This window comes from Choloepus didactylus, chromosome 15 (assembly GCF_015220235.1).
Source record: "Choloepus didactylus isolate mChoDid1 chromosome 15, mChoDid1.pri, whole genome shotgun sequence".
Classification (NCBI taxonomy): domain Eukaryota; kingdom Metazoa; phylum Chordata; class Mammalia; order Pilosa; family Megalonychidae; genus Choloepus; species Choloepus didactylus.
In genome coordinates, this window is record NC_051321.1 from 3238797 (window position 1) to 3252374 (window position 13578).

The 13578-nt window shown below is 43.6% G+C and overlaps 1 protein-coding gene across 2 annotated transcripts in view; it reads right to left on the reverse strand.

The window, feature by feature from the left end:
* Positions 1-2800: 2800 nt before the first annotated feature.
* Positions 2801-13578, reverse strand: part of GLRX3 (glutaredoxin 3) — a 35131-nt gene continuing 24353 nt past the window's right edge. Inside the window, exons 8-11 of one of the 2 annotated variants that reach the window (XM_037804805.1) lie at positions 12619-12671; positions 7673-7712; positions 7489-7581; positions 2804-4383 (exon numbers count right to left, since the gene is read on the reverse strand). In XM_037804805.1, the coding sequence (XP_037660733.1) occupies positions 4333-4383; positions 7489-7581; positions 7673-7712; positions 12619-12671 (237 nt within the window). In that variant the 3' untranslated portion in view covers positions 2804-4332. Of the gene's footprint in view, positions 4384-7488; positions 7582-7672; positions 7713-12618; positions 12672-13578 lie in introns of both variants that reach the window. The other variant, XM_037804806.1, reaches the window with a different exon arrangement.

Genomic DNA, 13578 nt, shown 5'->3' on the forward strand with positions numbered 1-13578 from the left:
CATGTACTCCTCACAGGTATAAAGGTGTTTCCTCAGACACACCTCTGACAGGAGGCCTGGAGGGAGGGGTAATATTCCTGGATGGAAATCCAGCCCCACCCCTGCAGCCAAGACCTTGAGCAGATGACTCATCTCAAGTTCCTCACCTGTGAATGGCAAGTACACAGCTCATCGTGCTCCTTTTCCCCAGTTTCCTTGTCCTTCCTTTTTTATCACAAAGCAACCTCTGAGTGAGAACAAAAAGTCCATTCCTGCAGGTTTCTCTCCCCTAAGAGGGTACAATTCCACAGGAACCCTTCCCCTCAGGAAGATCCCACCGGGCGTGAACATGCTTATAGCTCCTTAGCACTCCTCCCGTGTGTGGGCCTTTCTGGGAGGGCCCTCCTGATGGCACAGAGCCTGGCACTCCAGGGGTAGGAGGCAAACCAAGTCACAGTGGCAGCTCCCCTCATCGAGAGCTTACTTCAAAGGGGCCAGCGCGCTAGGAAGCACTGCCCTTACCCTCTCCACACAAACACACTCCACCACCCCCTACCAGGCTGCGCATTCTCTCCAGTCCATAGGTCAATGCAAGCAGGGAGGGTGAGAAGATGAGTAACTGGCAGGGGTGGGCCATGAGTACTGGCTGCCCAGCTCCAGTCCTGCTGTCAGTGCTCCCCTGAACTGAGGTGAGCACAGGCCGCCCACCTCCATCGCCTGCTGTCAGTGCTTCCCTGAACTGAGGTGAGCACAGGCCGCCCACCTCCATCGCCTGCTGTCAGTGCTTCCCTGAACTGAGGTGAGCACAGGCCGCCCACCTCCATCGCCTGCTGTCAGTGCTTCCCTGACCTGAGGTGAGCACAGGCCGCCCACCTCCATCGCCTGCTGTCAGTGCTTCCCTGAACTGAGGTGAGCACAGGCCGCCCACCTCCATCGCCTGCTGTCAGTGCTTCCCTGAACTGAGGTGAGCACAGGCCACCCACCTCCATCGCCTGCTGTCAGTGCTCCCCTGAACTGAGGTGAGCACAGGCCACCCACCTCCATCACCTGCTGTCAGTGCTTCCCTGAACTGAGGTGAGCACAGGCCACCCACCTCCATCGCCTGCTGTCAGTGCTCCCCTGAACTGAGGTGAGCACAGGCCACCCACCTCCATCGCCTGCTGTCAGTGCTTCCCTGAACTGAGGTGAGCACAGGCCACCCACCTCCATCGCCTGCTGTCAGTGCTCCCCTGAACTGAGGTGAGCACAGGCCACCCACCTCCATCGCCTGCTGTCAGTGCTTCCCTGAACTGAGGTGAGCACAGGCCACCCACCTCCATCGCCTGCTGTCAGTGCTTCCCTGAACTGAGGTGCAGCTAAGCTCGTCTCTCCAGATGGAGCAGCACTCACCCCTTATTCCTCAAAAGCACTTAAACTCACTAAAACCCTAAATACAGTATCCATCTGAAAGTCTTCCCTCACTGCAAATGCCCAACAACATGTCAGAGTAGGGGCAACATACGTATATGACAACTCAACACTTTTCCTTGTGAAACACACATTTCTCAAGTGCTCAGTTCCAACTTTGTCTCCAGAATTTTGCATCCAATTTCAACTTTGACAAAACGTAACTGCAGGCTCAGCTGTAAACCCTTTTCACAAATCCTTGTTAGAAAATCCTGCAGTGAGCTGCCTAAGGACTCTGAAGTTCAGTTGGGCCCAAGATTCACTAACCTTATTTCCTGAAGCATCAGTTTGTGTGCCAGTTTGAATATATTGTGTTCCCCAAGCACCATTATCTTTGATGTAATCTTGTGTGGGCAGATGTGATCAGTGTTGATTAGATTGTAATTCTTTGAGTGTTTCTTTGGAATGCGCCCCACCCAGCTGTGGGTGATGACTATGATTAATTTCCATGGAGGTGTTGCTCCGCCCATTCAGGGCAGGTCTAAGTTGATCAGTGGAGCCATATAAATGAGCTGACATAGCAGAAGGAACTAAGTGCAGCTGTGAGTGATGTTTAAAGAGGAGCTATAGCCAAAAGGAACACTCTGAAGAATGCACTGGGACTGAGAGAGGAGCTTCAACTTACAGAGACATTTTGGAGACGGCCTTTGAAAGATGACTTTTGTTCTGGAGAAGCTAAGAGAGGACAAATGCCCCAAGAACAACTGAGAGTGACATTTTGGAGAGAAGCTGAAGCCTCGAGAGGAACGTAATGGGAGAAAGTCATTTTGAAACCAGAACTTTGGAGCAGACGCCAGCCACATGCCTTCCCAGCTAACAGAGGTTTTCCGGACACCATTGGCCATCCTCCAGTGAAGGTACCCGATTGTTGATGCGTTTACCTTGGACACTTTATGGCCTTAAGACTGTAACTGTGTAACCAAATAAACCCTTTAATAAAAGCCAATCCATCTCTGGTGTTTGCATTCCAGCAGCATTAGCAAACTAGAACAGTTTGCATGAAGATCTCTTAACTTCCCAATGCCTGGCAGGAAACACATGTAAAACAGAAATACACTCCACTGTCGCTCCAACATTCTGGAGTCAGTGGCACCAGCAACTACCATAACGTAAGAGACAGGATGCACTCACGCCGCACAGCGATGGACTCCAAGCACTCACCTTGACTCGATCCTGATGCTTGGTACTGGTGTCTTCTATCAAGCAAGAGTCAATCAAAGGTGAGATTAAGGTCTTCCTAAAATGCAAACCCACCTTACCTGATCAGAGCAACAACCTTAAACCAGAACAGTATTTCCCAAATTCTGGGGACCCAAAACAATTTTAGATAGCATGCAAATAAGCACTAATGTTAAAAGTTATACATTTTGTTTATTTGAATGTGTCAGAAAGACAAAAACAACCAGCTTTATATCAGATCGTTATAGCAAAGATATTATTGCTTAGTTAGGGTAAGATGAAGTGAACAGGACAGGCAGCACTTGTAGATAAAGCAAAAAATCATGAAAGGAGTAAGCACATGATTTCAGTTTGGAATAAAGGATACTAGTAGGTTATAGGCTCCTCCCCCTTAATCACACACATCCCTGAGGCCACTGGCTTAATGAAATTTCAGTTAAAATTCCATTACCACTTGCATTTTAAAGTTTTACTTGTATGATGATTTTTAATTTAAATGAAAAAAACAGTCAAGGACCATTGCCCCAAAGAGCCCCACTTAATTTCACACAGTGACAAGAAAATCCAGCATGATGGGCTCTCACAGCTCCTAGCAAGAGGCCAGAAGGCCACGTCCGCCTTCGTGATCTCATGCCAACCGCCTGATGCTAACGCACACCCAGCATCACCCGGCTGCCTCTTCTCGCACGACCCAGACAGCCTGTTGCTGACCAAGTGAAGGCAACCTTCGTAAGAGTGACCCAAGCTTCCCTCTCTCCCCTTTGCTCACCTCCACCAGGAGTGGCGTGGAGCCTCCCTCACCCAGGCCAGCAGGTTGGTAATTCAGTGAGGACGGCAGGGCAACGGGTACCCAGAAGCCAGGAGCCACGGCAGCAAATCCAGCCCCCTGCCCAGAGCATGCCCAACAGAACCTGACAGAGCAGCTATTTATTAAACACAGTTCAGATTCAGGATCAAAAATACTACAGAAATTTCCACAGATCTCAGGACATTCTTAACCCGTCTGAAGGGTCAGCTGATGCCTGGGACTAACTGGCAGCACTTTTCCACCTGAGGACTTCACTCCCATTCTGCTAGACAGAACGGGAAAAAAAGTCTGCCATAACACACGTAATGAGCAATCATATTCCACTCAAATGTTTCTTGGACGTGAAGACACACCATAAATGCTTTCTGAACTGAGCCTCTGGATTTGCAGAGCTAGTCTACGTCACCTTTACGACTCCACCAGTACCAAGTTCAGTGATGCTTTCAGAAAGAGATTCTTGGTTGCATTTTTCCTAAGCTGCAAAGAGCTCTTTCAGCCAGTGGGGGGAGCCAGCAGGTCGGCATCTGAGTTACTCTGAGGCCTGCCGTGGACCAGACTCCATCTGATACAGTTCTCCCTCCATTTTCTGAAGACTGTTTATTTCTTAATTGCTAAGAGATTCCCACATATTATGAAAAAGAGATGTAAAGTGGGTTAACGGCAGTAACTGTATGTTTAACATCACAGTAAAGACACATTTTTTTTTAACACAACTTTTAATTTAATTTGAAGATGTTTTTTGCATTGTAGTTTCGGTGGAAAAAAATGTAACACATTTAGCACAACCTTGTGAAGGACACAAAGCATAATTGGGTAGAAGCAGTTTTCTACTCCTAGTCCAATTCTAAGGACTAAATCATGAACTGCTCCACCATAATTAAATATTTCTTGCAATAGTTGGGCTCCAAGTTTAACATTTATTAATTTTCTCCTCGCAGTGTAGGCAGCAATTCACCATTTTCTCTCAGTTCCTAAAAAAGAAAACAATAAATAACACGTATATGTATGATTGTATATATGTGTGTGTACATATTCATATATAAATGAGAACAATGTGTGTATGTGTGTATACATATGTATATATAAAATGAAAACATCCAAACAATAACAGCCTGCATCTATATCCAAGAACCAAAAGAAACATGTTACTGATTAAAATTCCAGTCTACCAACACTCTCAAACTAAATATTAGGCCATAAAAATTGAGTACACTATCACATTACAAAATTAAAGTTTAAAAAATATTCTAAAACCAACACTGTTTTACATGAGCAAACATAGCAATTGGATGAAAACAATGAAGCTATTTAAATTAGAGATGGCATCCAAGGAGCCACCACTAGTTGAGTGGGCCTGTAGCCCAGGCTCTACACTTCATGTGCCTATTTTCCAGATTTAAAATTTGGAGTACAGACATCGAGTTAAAATTATGATAGTAAAGGATAAAGAAGTTTTTCCTAGTTTAAAATAAACATTTAATTTGATATACCTTTTTTGGTTATCAATAAGCAGCATAAATATCAATCAATAAAACCTGGAAAATCTACGTGCCGGGGCCTCGTCTGCCTATGAAGAAGTGGTCTAAATCATGAACTGCCAAGAGGACTTGTCGGAGCAGGCAACTCGGAAGGTGGGCCGCCACCAGCTCCATGGGGAGGCAGGCAGCCCTCAAGCGAGTCTAAACTCAGGGGCTTACCAGCTGTGGCAAGGTCAACAACTCACCTATTCCTGTTTCCCCCTCTACTGACTGAGAATAAGAGGTGTTTTTGCGTAGGCTGCTGGGAGGATTACACGAGGTAACACAGGTAAAGCACCAAAGCAGCATGCCTGGCACGTCATAACTGCTTAACAGACAAGAGTCCTCATCGTCACTGTCGTCGACATGAGCCAGCAGTTAAATACCAACCTGACCCGAGTAAAATATTCTGAATCTCTCTACACAAACGGTTCAGAGTTGAAACATTAGCAATACTGCACTGTTCCTTCTTCGGATGTCAGACCAACTCACTGGGCGCCTATCAGCTCTTTTTCTCAGAACACTAGATTGACTGCATCACTGAGTTACTGATCATTCATTTATTCAACCACTCATTCAACAAAAACAAAAACAGCACCCGATGCTCCTACAGAGGCCAGCCAGAATAAACCCATCTGGAAAATAACATCAACTGGGCTAACAACAAACTGACCAAACAGCAATGTAAGAGCTAGTCTATTATCTTCACAAGAAAAAATGTTACTACACCATGAATTTCCAAATGTATATGTTCCAGCAGGTCATCATAAAAATTATATTACACCCTGTTAGATACCTAAAAGTCAGCTTTTTTAGAATTAAATGAGGGAATGAGCCCGTCTTCCCAAGAGATGCCAATGGCTGAGGCACATGCTGTATAAAACATTCAGACAACAGGCTCTGGAGTAACGTGAGTTGTGAAGACTCAGTATGAAAATTAAAAATATGTATAAAAAATAAATGTAGATCTATTTTTGTTGCTCCAGAGCTACTCAAAAAGCTACTATGTTAAGCCTTGTTTTTCCTCCAGGAAGGAGACAGCTTACTAAGAAATATGCCACAATGGTTGGTTCAAGAGGGACGTCAAACCTGGCCCTCGGCAGGACTCGAAACCTGCAGAGGCAGCCACAGGACAGAGCAGCCTCGGCAGCAAAGGAGCCGAGTCCTGTCTAAAACATGTGCAGTCCAGAGCACCGAGGGCCCCTCAGCAACAGGCTAGAGTTCCTTCGCACAATGAAATGCTGTGCTGCAACCTTTTCTTTTACAACATAACTCCCAGGAGTCCTACTGACCACCTGGACTTTCCACGTGACAAGCCACAGGCTGACCTCAGAGGAAACTCTAACCCCAGGGCAGTAAGAAGACCTGAGGGCAGTCCTGGCAGGGGCAACCCGAGCACACCTGGGCCAGCCGCCCATGGCCCAAGCACCTTAAGGTCCAGGGCGGGCCGGGGGTGGGTAGAAGGTGTGCAGTATTAAAGCCGCAGTCTCCCTTCTACTGTTTTAGGCTAAACAACAGAGCTATGAAGTAAACAGGTATTATCGGGTGGGGCTGCCTTAAGGTCTACACTTTAAGCAAAGCCATGTTCATTTAAAACTCAATTAGAGTTTGCTGAAGGCAAACCAGAGATCGAAATAAAAGTCCTTCAGTCATCCATGCGCCCATCCAACAAACATGCAAAGTGCCACAAAGGATTCAAAGATGTAAAAGAAATGGAGCCTTCCAAACACGCTTCCAATCTAACAGAATTAACAGAATTTTCTAGCATCTGTAAACTGAAGAGGAACTTGCAGATGCTCTAGTCCAATCCCTGTGCTTTTTGTGTAAGAAACAGGGGCCCTGAAGGCGGGCAACCTTCCTGCCAACCATCCGGCCAGCAGCAGCCTATCGGCACTGGGCCTGCAGGGACCAGGTCTCGAGGGCCCTGCCCTCCACCACCACCTGTGACCACAGGACAGAGCCGCGCACCAGGCAAGCTAAACGGTGCGGGAATTCCAGGCACAGGAGCAAGCACCTCTGGCTAGAAGAATCTGTAAATGATTCACAAACAAGGTGGGCCTTGAAGATCACACAACAGTTATTTAAATATAGAATAATGAAAGGAAATTCAAAGCATGGGGCACAGGGTGAAGAAAAGCTGAAAGGCAGGAAAATACGGAAGAAATTTTACAGAATTTAGTCTAGTATGAGGAAAAATAAAATGGGGGAGTAATTTTTGGCAACAGCCTAAGATGCTTTGAATGCAAAACCAGAGTTTGGACTTTGGCCAGCAGCCCTTCGGGAGTGGAAGGAAGTTTCTGAGGCGGACCAAGGTGGCACAGGGGCCCCGCAGTGAGGGAGAGCATCTGACTCACCCAGGTAAGAGGTAAGAGCAGGCTGCTGTGGCAGCGCAGTGAGTAACAAGTTACCGTGGAAGCAGACCCACCTGGAAGCAACTGCGCATGAGGTCAGAGGAGAGAGGAGTCAAGGACAACCCTGGAGCGCCGTGTGAAATTCTAATTTTTTAAAATGTGCCAAGATTTCCAGTTCCTTCATACACAAAATGAAGTCTGACCTTACCTTGACAATATCCAGTCCTCCAATGAGCTCCCCTTTCACGTACAGCTGTGGGTATGTTGGCCAATTTGAGTAAGCTTTTAATCCTTGCCGAACCTAAGGAAACAACATGAAGCCCTGAAATCTTCATATCAAACCCAAATGATTAAACTATGACAAAGGACAAAACATAAAACATGGAACTTACTTCTTCATCCTCCAATATATCAAATGTCTCGTATTCAACACTATAAAAAGGAGAAAACATTTTAACAGGAAGTACAATTTCAACAAAAACTGTACAACCTATTTGCTTTCTTTTTTTTTAATAGTCAAGAAGAGTAAACTGCAGTTCATTGCTAACAAAATTTACTGTAATGAAATAATTTTACTGTTTAATTTGTCAGGGACTACACAGAATAAGTCAATCCAGTATAGAAATTCATCAGGATTTTTCTCTGGACAATACTGAGTTAGACCAGGGCCTGGGAAACTTCTTCTTAAAGGGCCAGAGAGTAAACATTTCAGGGCTTTGCAGGCCAGGCAGTCTCTGGTGCAACTACTCAGCTCTGCTGTTGTGGCAAAAGCTGCCAGAGACCATGCATAAATGAATGGCTGTCACTATGTAGCTATGTTCCTATAAAACTTTGTTTACAAAAGCCGGCGGCCAGCTATGGGGGGCTAGCTCCTAGGTTAGACCCACGCTCACCATATACACAGCCTGTGAACCGAACACGCTCACCATTTCTGCTGCTGCTTCACCTACAGGACGCTGTGTAAGGAGCAGCACGAGACGCTGCTGCTGCTCAGGAGCTAGGCTGGCAAGACACTGGGTTACAGGACCGAGGAGCTAACCCGCAAGGGTGACCAGGCTGCCAACTGACCCCACCTCGTGGAGATCTGCTCTCCACACTCACAAAACTTGTTTCAGAATGTACATGCTGTTTGTAATATACATATGATCACTGAAATTTTGTGACGACTTGCACAAATGAAGGAAAACGTATTGCATGGAACTGCAGCCATATCTACTCGATGGCTTTAATTGTAAGATGATCTGAGAATTAGTATGAATGTATGACTAAGTCCCTGAAGGGGGACTGTGGATATGTGTGTACTTTCCATAGGTAGCCAAAGAAATTGCCACCCACAAAGAACTAGAGTTTCCACAAAACAAAACCATCTTCATAGGGAAGTCCTACTTGCTGAGTTAAGAACAAGCTCCCAAGGAAACAAGGCAACTGTCCCTGGCACAGCAGTCAAGAAAATGTGATAAATTGGCAGCAAATACCAAAAAGGAATGTTTGAAAGAAGAGTAAAAAGATTAAGGAAACAAACAGACAAACTTGATGTAAGTCTCCCTCCCTTCAAGTTGAACTGAAGGAGCATACCTCCTAAACTGAAAACTCCAGTAACAAAAACAGTGATTCCCTGACATAAGGGCCCGAAGAATGATCAGGCCCGAGTGTGTGGAGACAGGCAGTAGAGTCCTAACAGCTAACATCTCTCTTAAGAGTTACTCTTAAAGGACAACTTTCCAGCCCAGTATACCTGTGCGTATTTATTTTGGCTAGTGAAGGGCAAGACAAGTGAAAGAATAAAGGAAAAAGAGTAAAAGCAAGGAGCTTTCTCCACATAATTCCCATCAAGAGCCTGAGGTTCCCCAAGGCCTCACCAATCCACTCTGGCCCCCCATCATGTCCAGCAAGCCTAGAGCTGGGAGGTTACTGTATCCCAAAGAAGCCCCTCTTTTCTGGGTAACTGTGGTACTTGCAATCCAGCGGAGATCAGACAGAGACAGAACAGAAAGCAAAGCCGCAGAGGCTTCCAGCTGACATTCGAGCTCTGGCTCAGAAGCCAGCCTGGCCACACTCCTGGGGGGGGCTTTCCCTGAGGACACATTGCTGCCAGGGATGGAGGAACTGAGCATGTTTGACTTTGCAAGTAAAGAAAGGGGGGCCCTTAAAAAAGGACTAAAAACAAGTCAGCCACCCTCGACCCAACCCCACAGGGAAGCCTTGAGCAGAGGGTAAGCAGGAAGCAGGCATGAGGGCACAATTACAATAAACTGACTGGGCTCTCGTCTATAAAATGGCATGAAAGCTTGAAGAAATCAACTATTTTTCTTTACACAACAATACAAAGTTGTATTCAACCTGCGCTACTCAACTGACTACTTTCAACCCAGCCCAAGCACGTCTAGACATTGCATTGAAGATTGCTTGCCCTGTACTTCGTGAGGCTGGCTAATTTCTTTAAAGGTCCAGTTAAAATATGCATTGTAACTTTAAAAAGAAGCAATCACAACCCTGCCCAAAAGGAGATGGCAGGACGAGACATTCCAGGGCTCTGTACCCCCAGAGAAGCTCTGAAGAACCAGCAAGAACTGGCAATAACAACTTTCTCAAAGCTCCAGAAAACAGTTAAAGGACCGCAGTAGCAGACCAACACCAAATCAAGGAAAAAAGCTATTCAGAAAGTAGTAGGCTCAGATGCCACCAACCCCTGCTCTCATCGCCTCAGTGAGGAGCTGGCCCCTGGTCCTGGTTCCAGAGGGAGCAGACTGGCCCAATACGGGGGCACGTCTATCTGGCCCAATCTGTCTGGTGGTGGCCTGAGGAACTCAGGACCCCAGAACTTCGCCTGCATGGATAAGACGGATCACCAATCTCTCTACAAAAGGCTGTGGAAGAGCAGTCAAGTCATGCTGCATGGGGCAAGGGATTATTGGCTGAAGGACATACAGAGCAGTGCCCAGGATGGTGGGAAAACTGTTTCGTAGGGAAGAGGGGACATCTGTAACCGTGTAAATGGGGAAAGTCTTAGGGCCTTGAGTGTATGCCCAAGACAAGATGCATGAGCAGAAAAGTTCAAGGAGGCCCCTGTGCTTTGGTCTCAAGCTATTCTCCAAACTCATTTTATGGATAAGTCCTGAAGGAGAGAACTTGCATGAGTCAATCTGCAAAGACAGGGAAAGGGGTTTACTTTTCCTTTTTTTTTTTGTTGTTGTTGTTATTTGCACCTGGCATTCAAGGAAAGCTCTGTCTTAACCCTAACTGGATAACAAGCTTAAGGAACAGAGGCCTCAGGCTAAACACTAGCAATAACACATGAAAATGTCAAAATGTCCAGTTCTCAACAAAAGACTACAAAACATATAAAGAAACAGGAAGAGACAGTCATGCCAAAGATAAGACTATAGCACTAGAAACCACCAATGAGGACCAGATCCAGGGTACATGAGACACTTTTAAAAAGTGGTCCTAAATATGTTCAAAGACCTAAAGGAAAACATGGACAAAGAACTAAAGGGAATCAGAAAAACACAGATGAGCACAAAGAGAATATCAATAGAGATGGAAATTATGAAAAGGAAAAGAACTGAAGACCACAGTAACAGAAATTAAAAATTTCCTAAAGCAGATTGGAGCTGGCCAAAGAAAGAATCAGAGAACCTGAAAATAAGACAACAGAAATCATTCAGTCTGTCTTTCAAAAATGAGTGACAGATCAAGGTGATCCAGATAAACAAAAGCTGAGGGAGTTTGTCACCTACTAGACCAGCCTACAGGAGATGCTGACCAGAGTTCTGCAGGTTGAAAGGAAAGGACAATAAACAACAGATCAAAGCCACGTGAAGAAATAAGGATCTCCACTGAAAGTTATGACAGGGGTAAACACAAATGGTTAGGATTTGGGGTTTGTAAGTCTACTTTTTACTTCCTACAGGATCAAAAGGCAGATGCATAAAAGGCTCTAATAAGTCAGTAGTTTTGGATTCACAATGTATAAAGATGAAATTTGTGACAAGAACTTCATAAAGGTGGGGTGACGGAGAGGTAGAGGAACATAATTTGTGCATACCTTTGAAGTTAAGCTGGTATCAAAACAAACAAGATTGGAGGCAAGGTGGGATGACACTGGGATGTTAAATTTAAGTCCAATGGTAACCATAAAGAAAATATCAGAGAATATGCAAGCTCACAGAGAAAGAAATAAGAGTACAGGTGGCCAGGAATGGGGAAAAGAGGGAAAGGAGAGTTAACAGGTAATGGTGTAGGGTTTCTGTTTGGGGAGATGGGAAAGTTTGAGTACTGGAAAGTGGTGAGGGTCACAATCCTGTGAGTGTGATTAATCCCATCAAATGGTATGCTTGGGAGTGACTGAGATGGGAAAGTTTATGTTGTGTATATATTTCCACAACTAAAGAAAGAGCTGCTAAAGAGACAATATCATTTAAATATAACACATGATCCTGGATAGGATCTAGCAAGGGAGGAGGAAAAGGCTCAAAGGGACATTATTAGGACATATGAAAAAATTGGAAATACAGACTGTGATATGTATATCAATGTTAAATTTCTTGAGCTTGATAACTGCACTTAAGTGGTAATATAAAATATCCTTGTTCTTAGGAAATGTACACGGCAGTATTAAATGTTCACGGAGCATGATGTATACAACCTACATTCAAGTGATCAGAAAATGGATTTGATTGATAGATTGACAGATCAATCAGCTAAAACTAAAAGAGAAGCAAAAATCTTCTTTATCAAGATAAAGAAGCAAAAACTTGACAAACCCTAGAGAACATGTTCTAAGTATCTCCAAATAAGAAGTTTTCTTTTTAACCACAAAATACAATCATAATTTTCTTATCTAACAGAAACAGATCAAAAGCAGGTGCACTGGAATTTAATCCACCCCACTTTTCAGATCCAGATAACATACCTTAATATGTGCCCTATCAATGAACTCAAGAATTCTTTAAGAACTAAAAAAAAAAAAAAATTTTAGAAAATAAAAAGCAACCTATAATATATTCTCCCTGAGATATTTTTTATACATGGTGAAAACTTGATTGTAAACTTTCCTCCAGGGAAGAAGATGAATAGTTATTTCAAAGGTTGCCTGAGAACCTCCTTTAATTTACTAATAGGTTGACCCTGGCCAGAAAATTCTAGTTTAGTCTAAGTTAAAGCATTCGTAATCATTATAGCAAAAATATAGATAGAGAAACAGAGAGATGGCTCATAAATAAAGGGGTGATAGATACAGATAAAAATATAAAGAGATATAACTGAAAAGCGTCAGTGGCAGGATTTAAAAGTTGGAATTTTTTAAATATACTATTTGGAAACAAGATTTACATACTCAGTACTATTTAGTATTTCCAGAATTTGTTTGCTGAATCCACATTTTGCTTCCTAAATTAAAAAAGGAAAAAAAGATGCATTTTTAAATGATTCAAATGCCATGTCTTTTCCTGCTGCTCCATCAGTAAATACAGCCCTGCACTTAGCTGGCTCTTTCATATCCCAGCACTTTCTCATATCAACACCAGTCGGGTGAGATTCAGGAAATCACTTAGTCCCCTCCCTGCACCTCCGTGTACTCACCCATCCGTGAATCACCCAGACACAAAACGCATTGATTTTGGTGTGATCTCATAGTTTATAATCTTTGTAGCCACCAAGTTCCCCTAAGTCAAACCTAGAATTTCTACTGAGGCTTCAGTCCCTTCTTTACTTCATTCATATAAAATAAATTATCTTAACTCACTTAATGGATTTGTGATAATTATTATAATCAATTCCTGCTCCCAACTGGACTTTCAGTCCCATTTATTTTATCTTTACATTACTATACTACTAACTTTTTTGAGGTTATGGAAAATCTTATGCTTTTTCTCCTAGGCCACAGAACCCCAAATTCCAGCAATCTTATAGAAAAGATCTGGCACATAAACATTTTAATAGCTCTAATAATACTGTTTTCAAAATGTATGACTATTGCCTGGACTTCCAGGGGAAAAAAAAAAAACTAAAAATCAAAAAATAAATAAAAGTTACTATAGCTTTACTAGAAATTATTAACTTTCTCCATTTTGTTTTAATATATACAGTGAACCATTCAAAGAATTTAGGTCCTAGCCAAGTGACCTTAACATGCTGAAATTTATATTAACGTTTTCCTTGTTATTACTGACTTTCATTATGTTAGTTAACATAACATTCTATAAGAATTAGTTAACTAAGTAGTTTCACTATTATTAGTTATATTAACTTTCAAGCTAGTTACCAAAACCTGATTCACAAAACAGCTCTGTGAGCT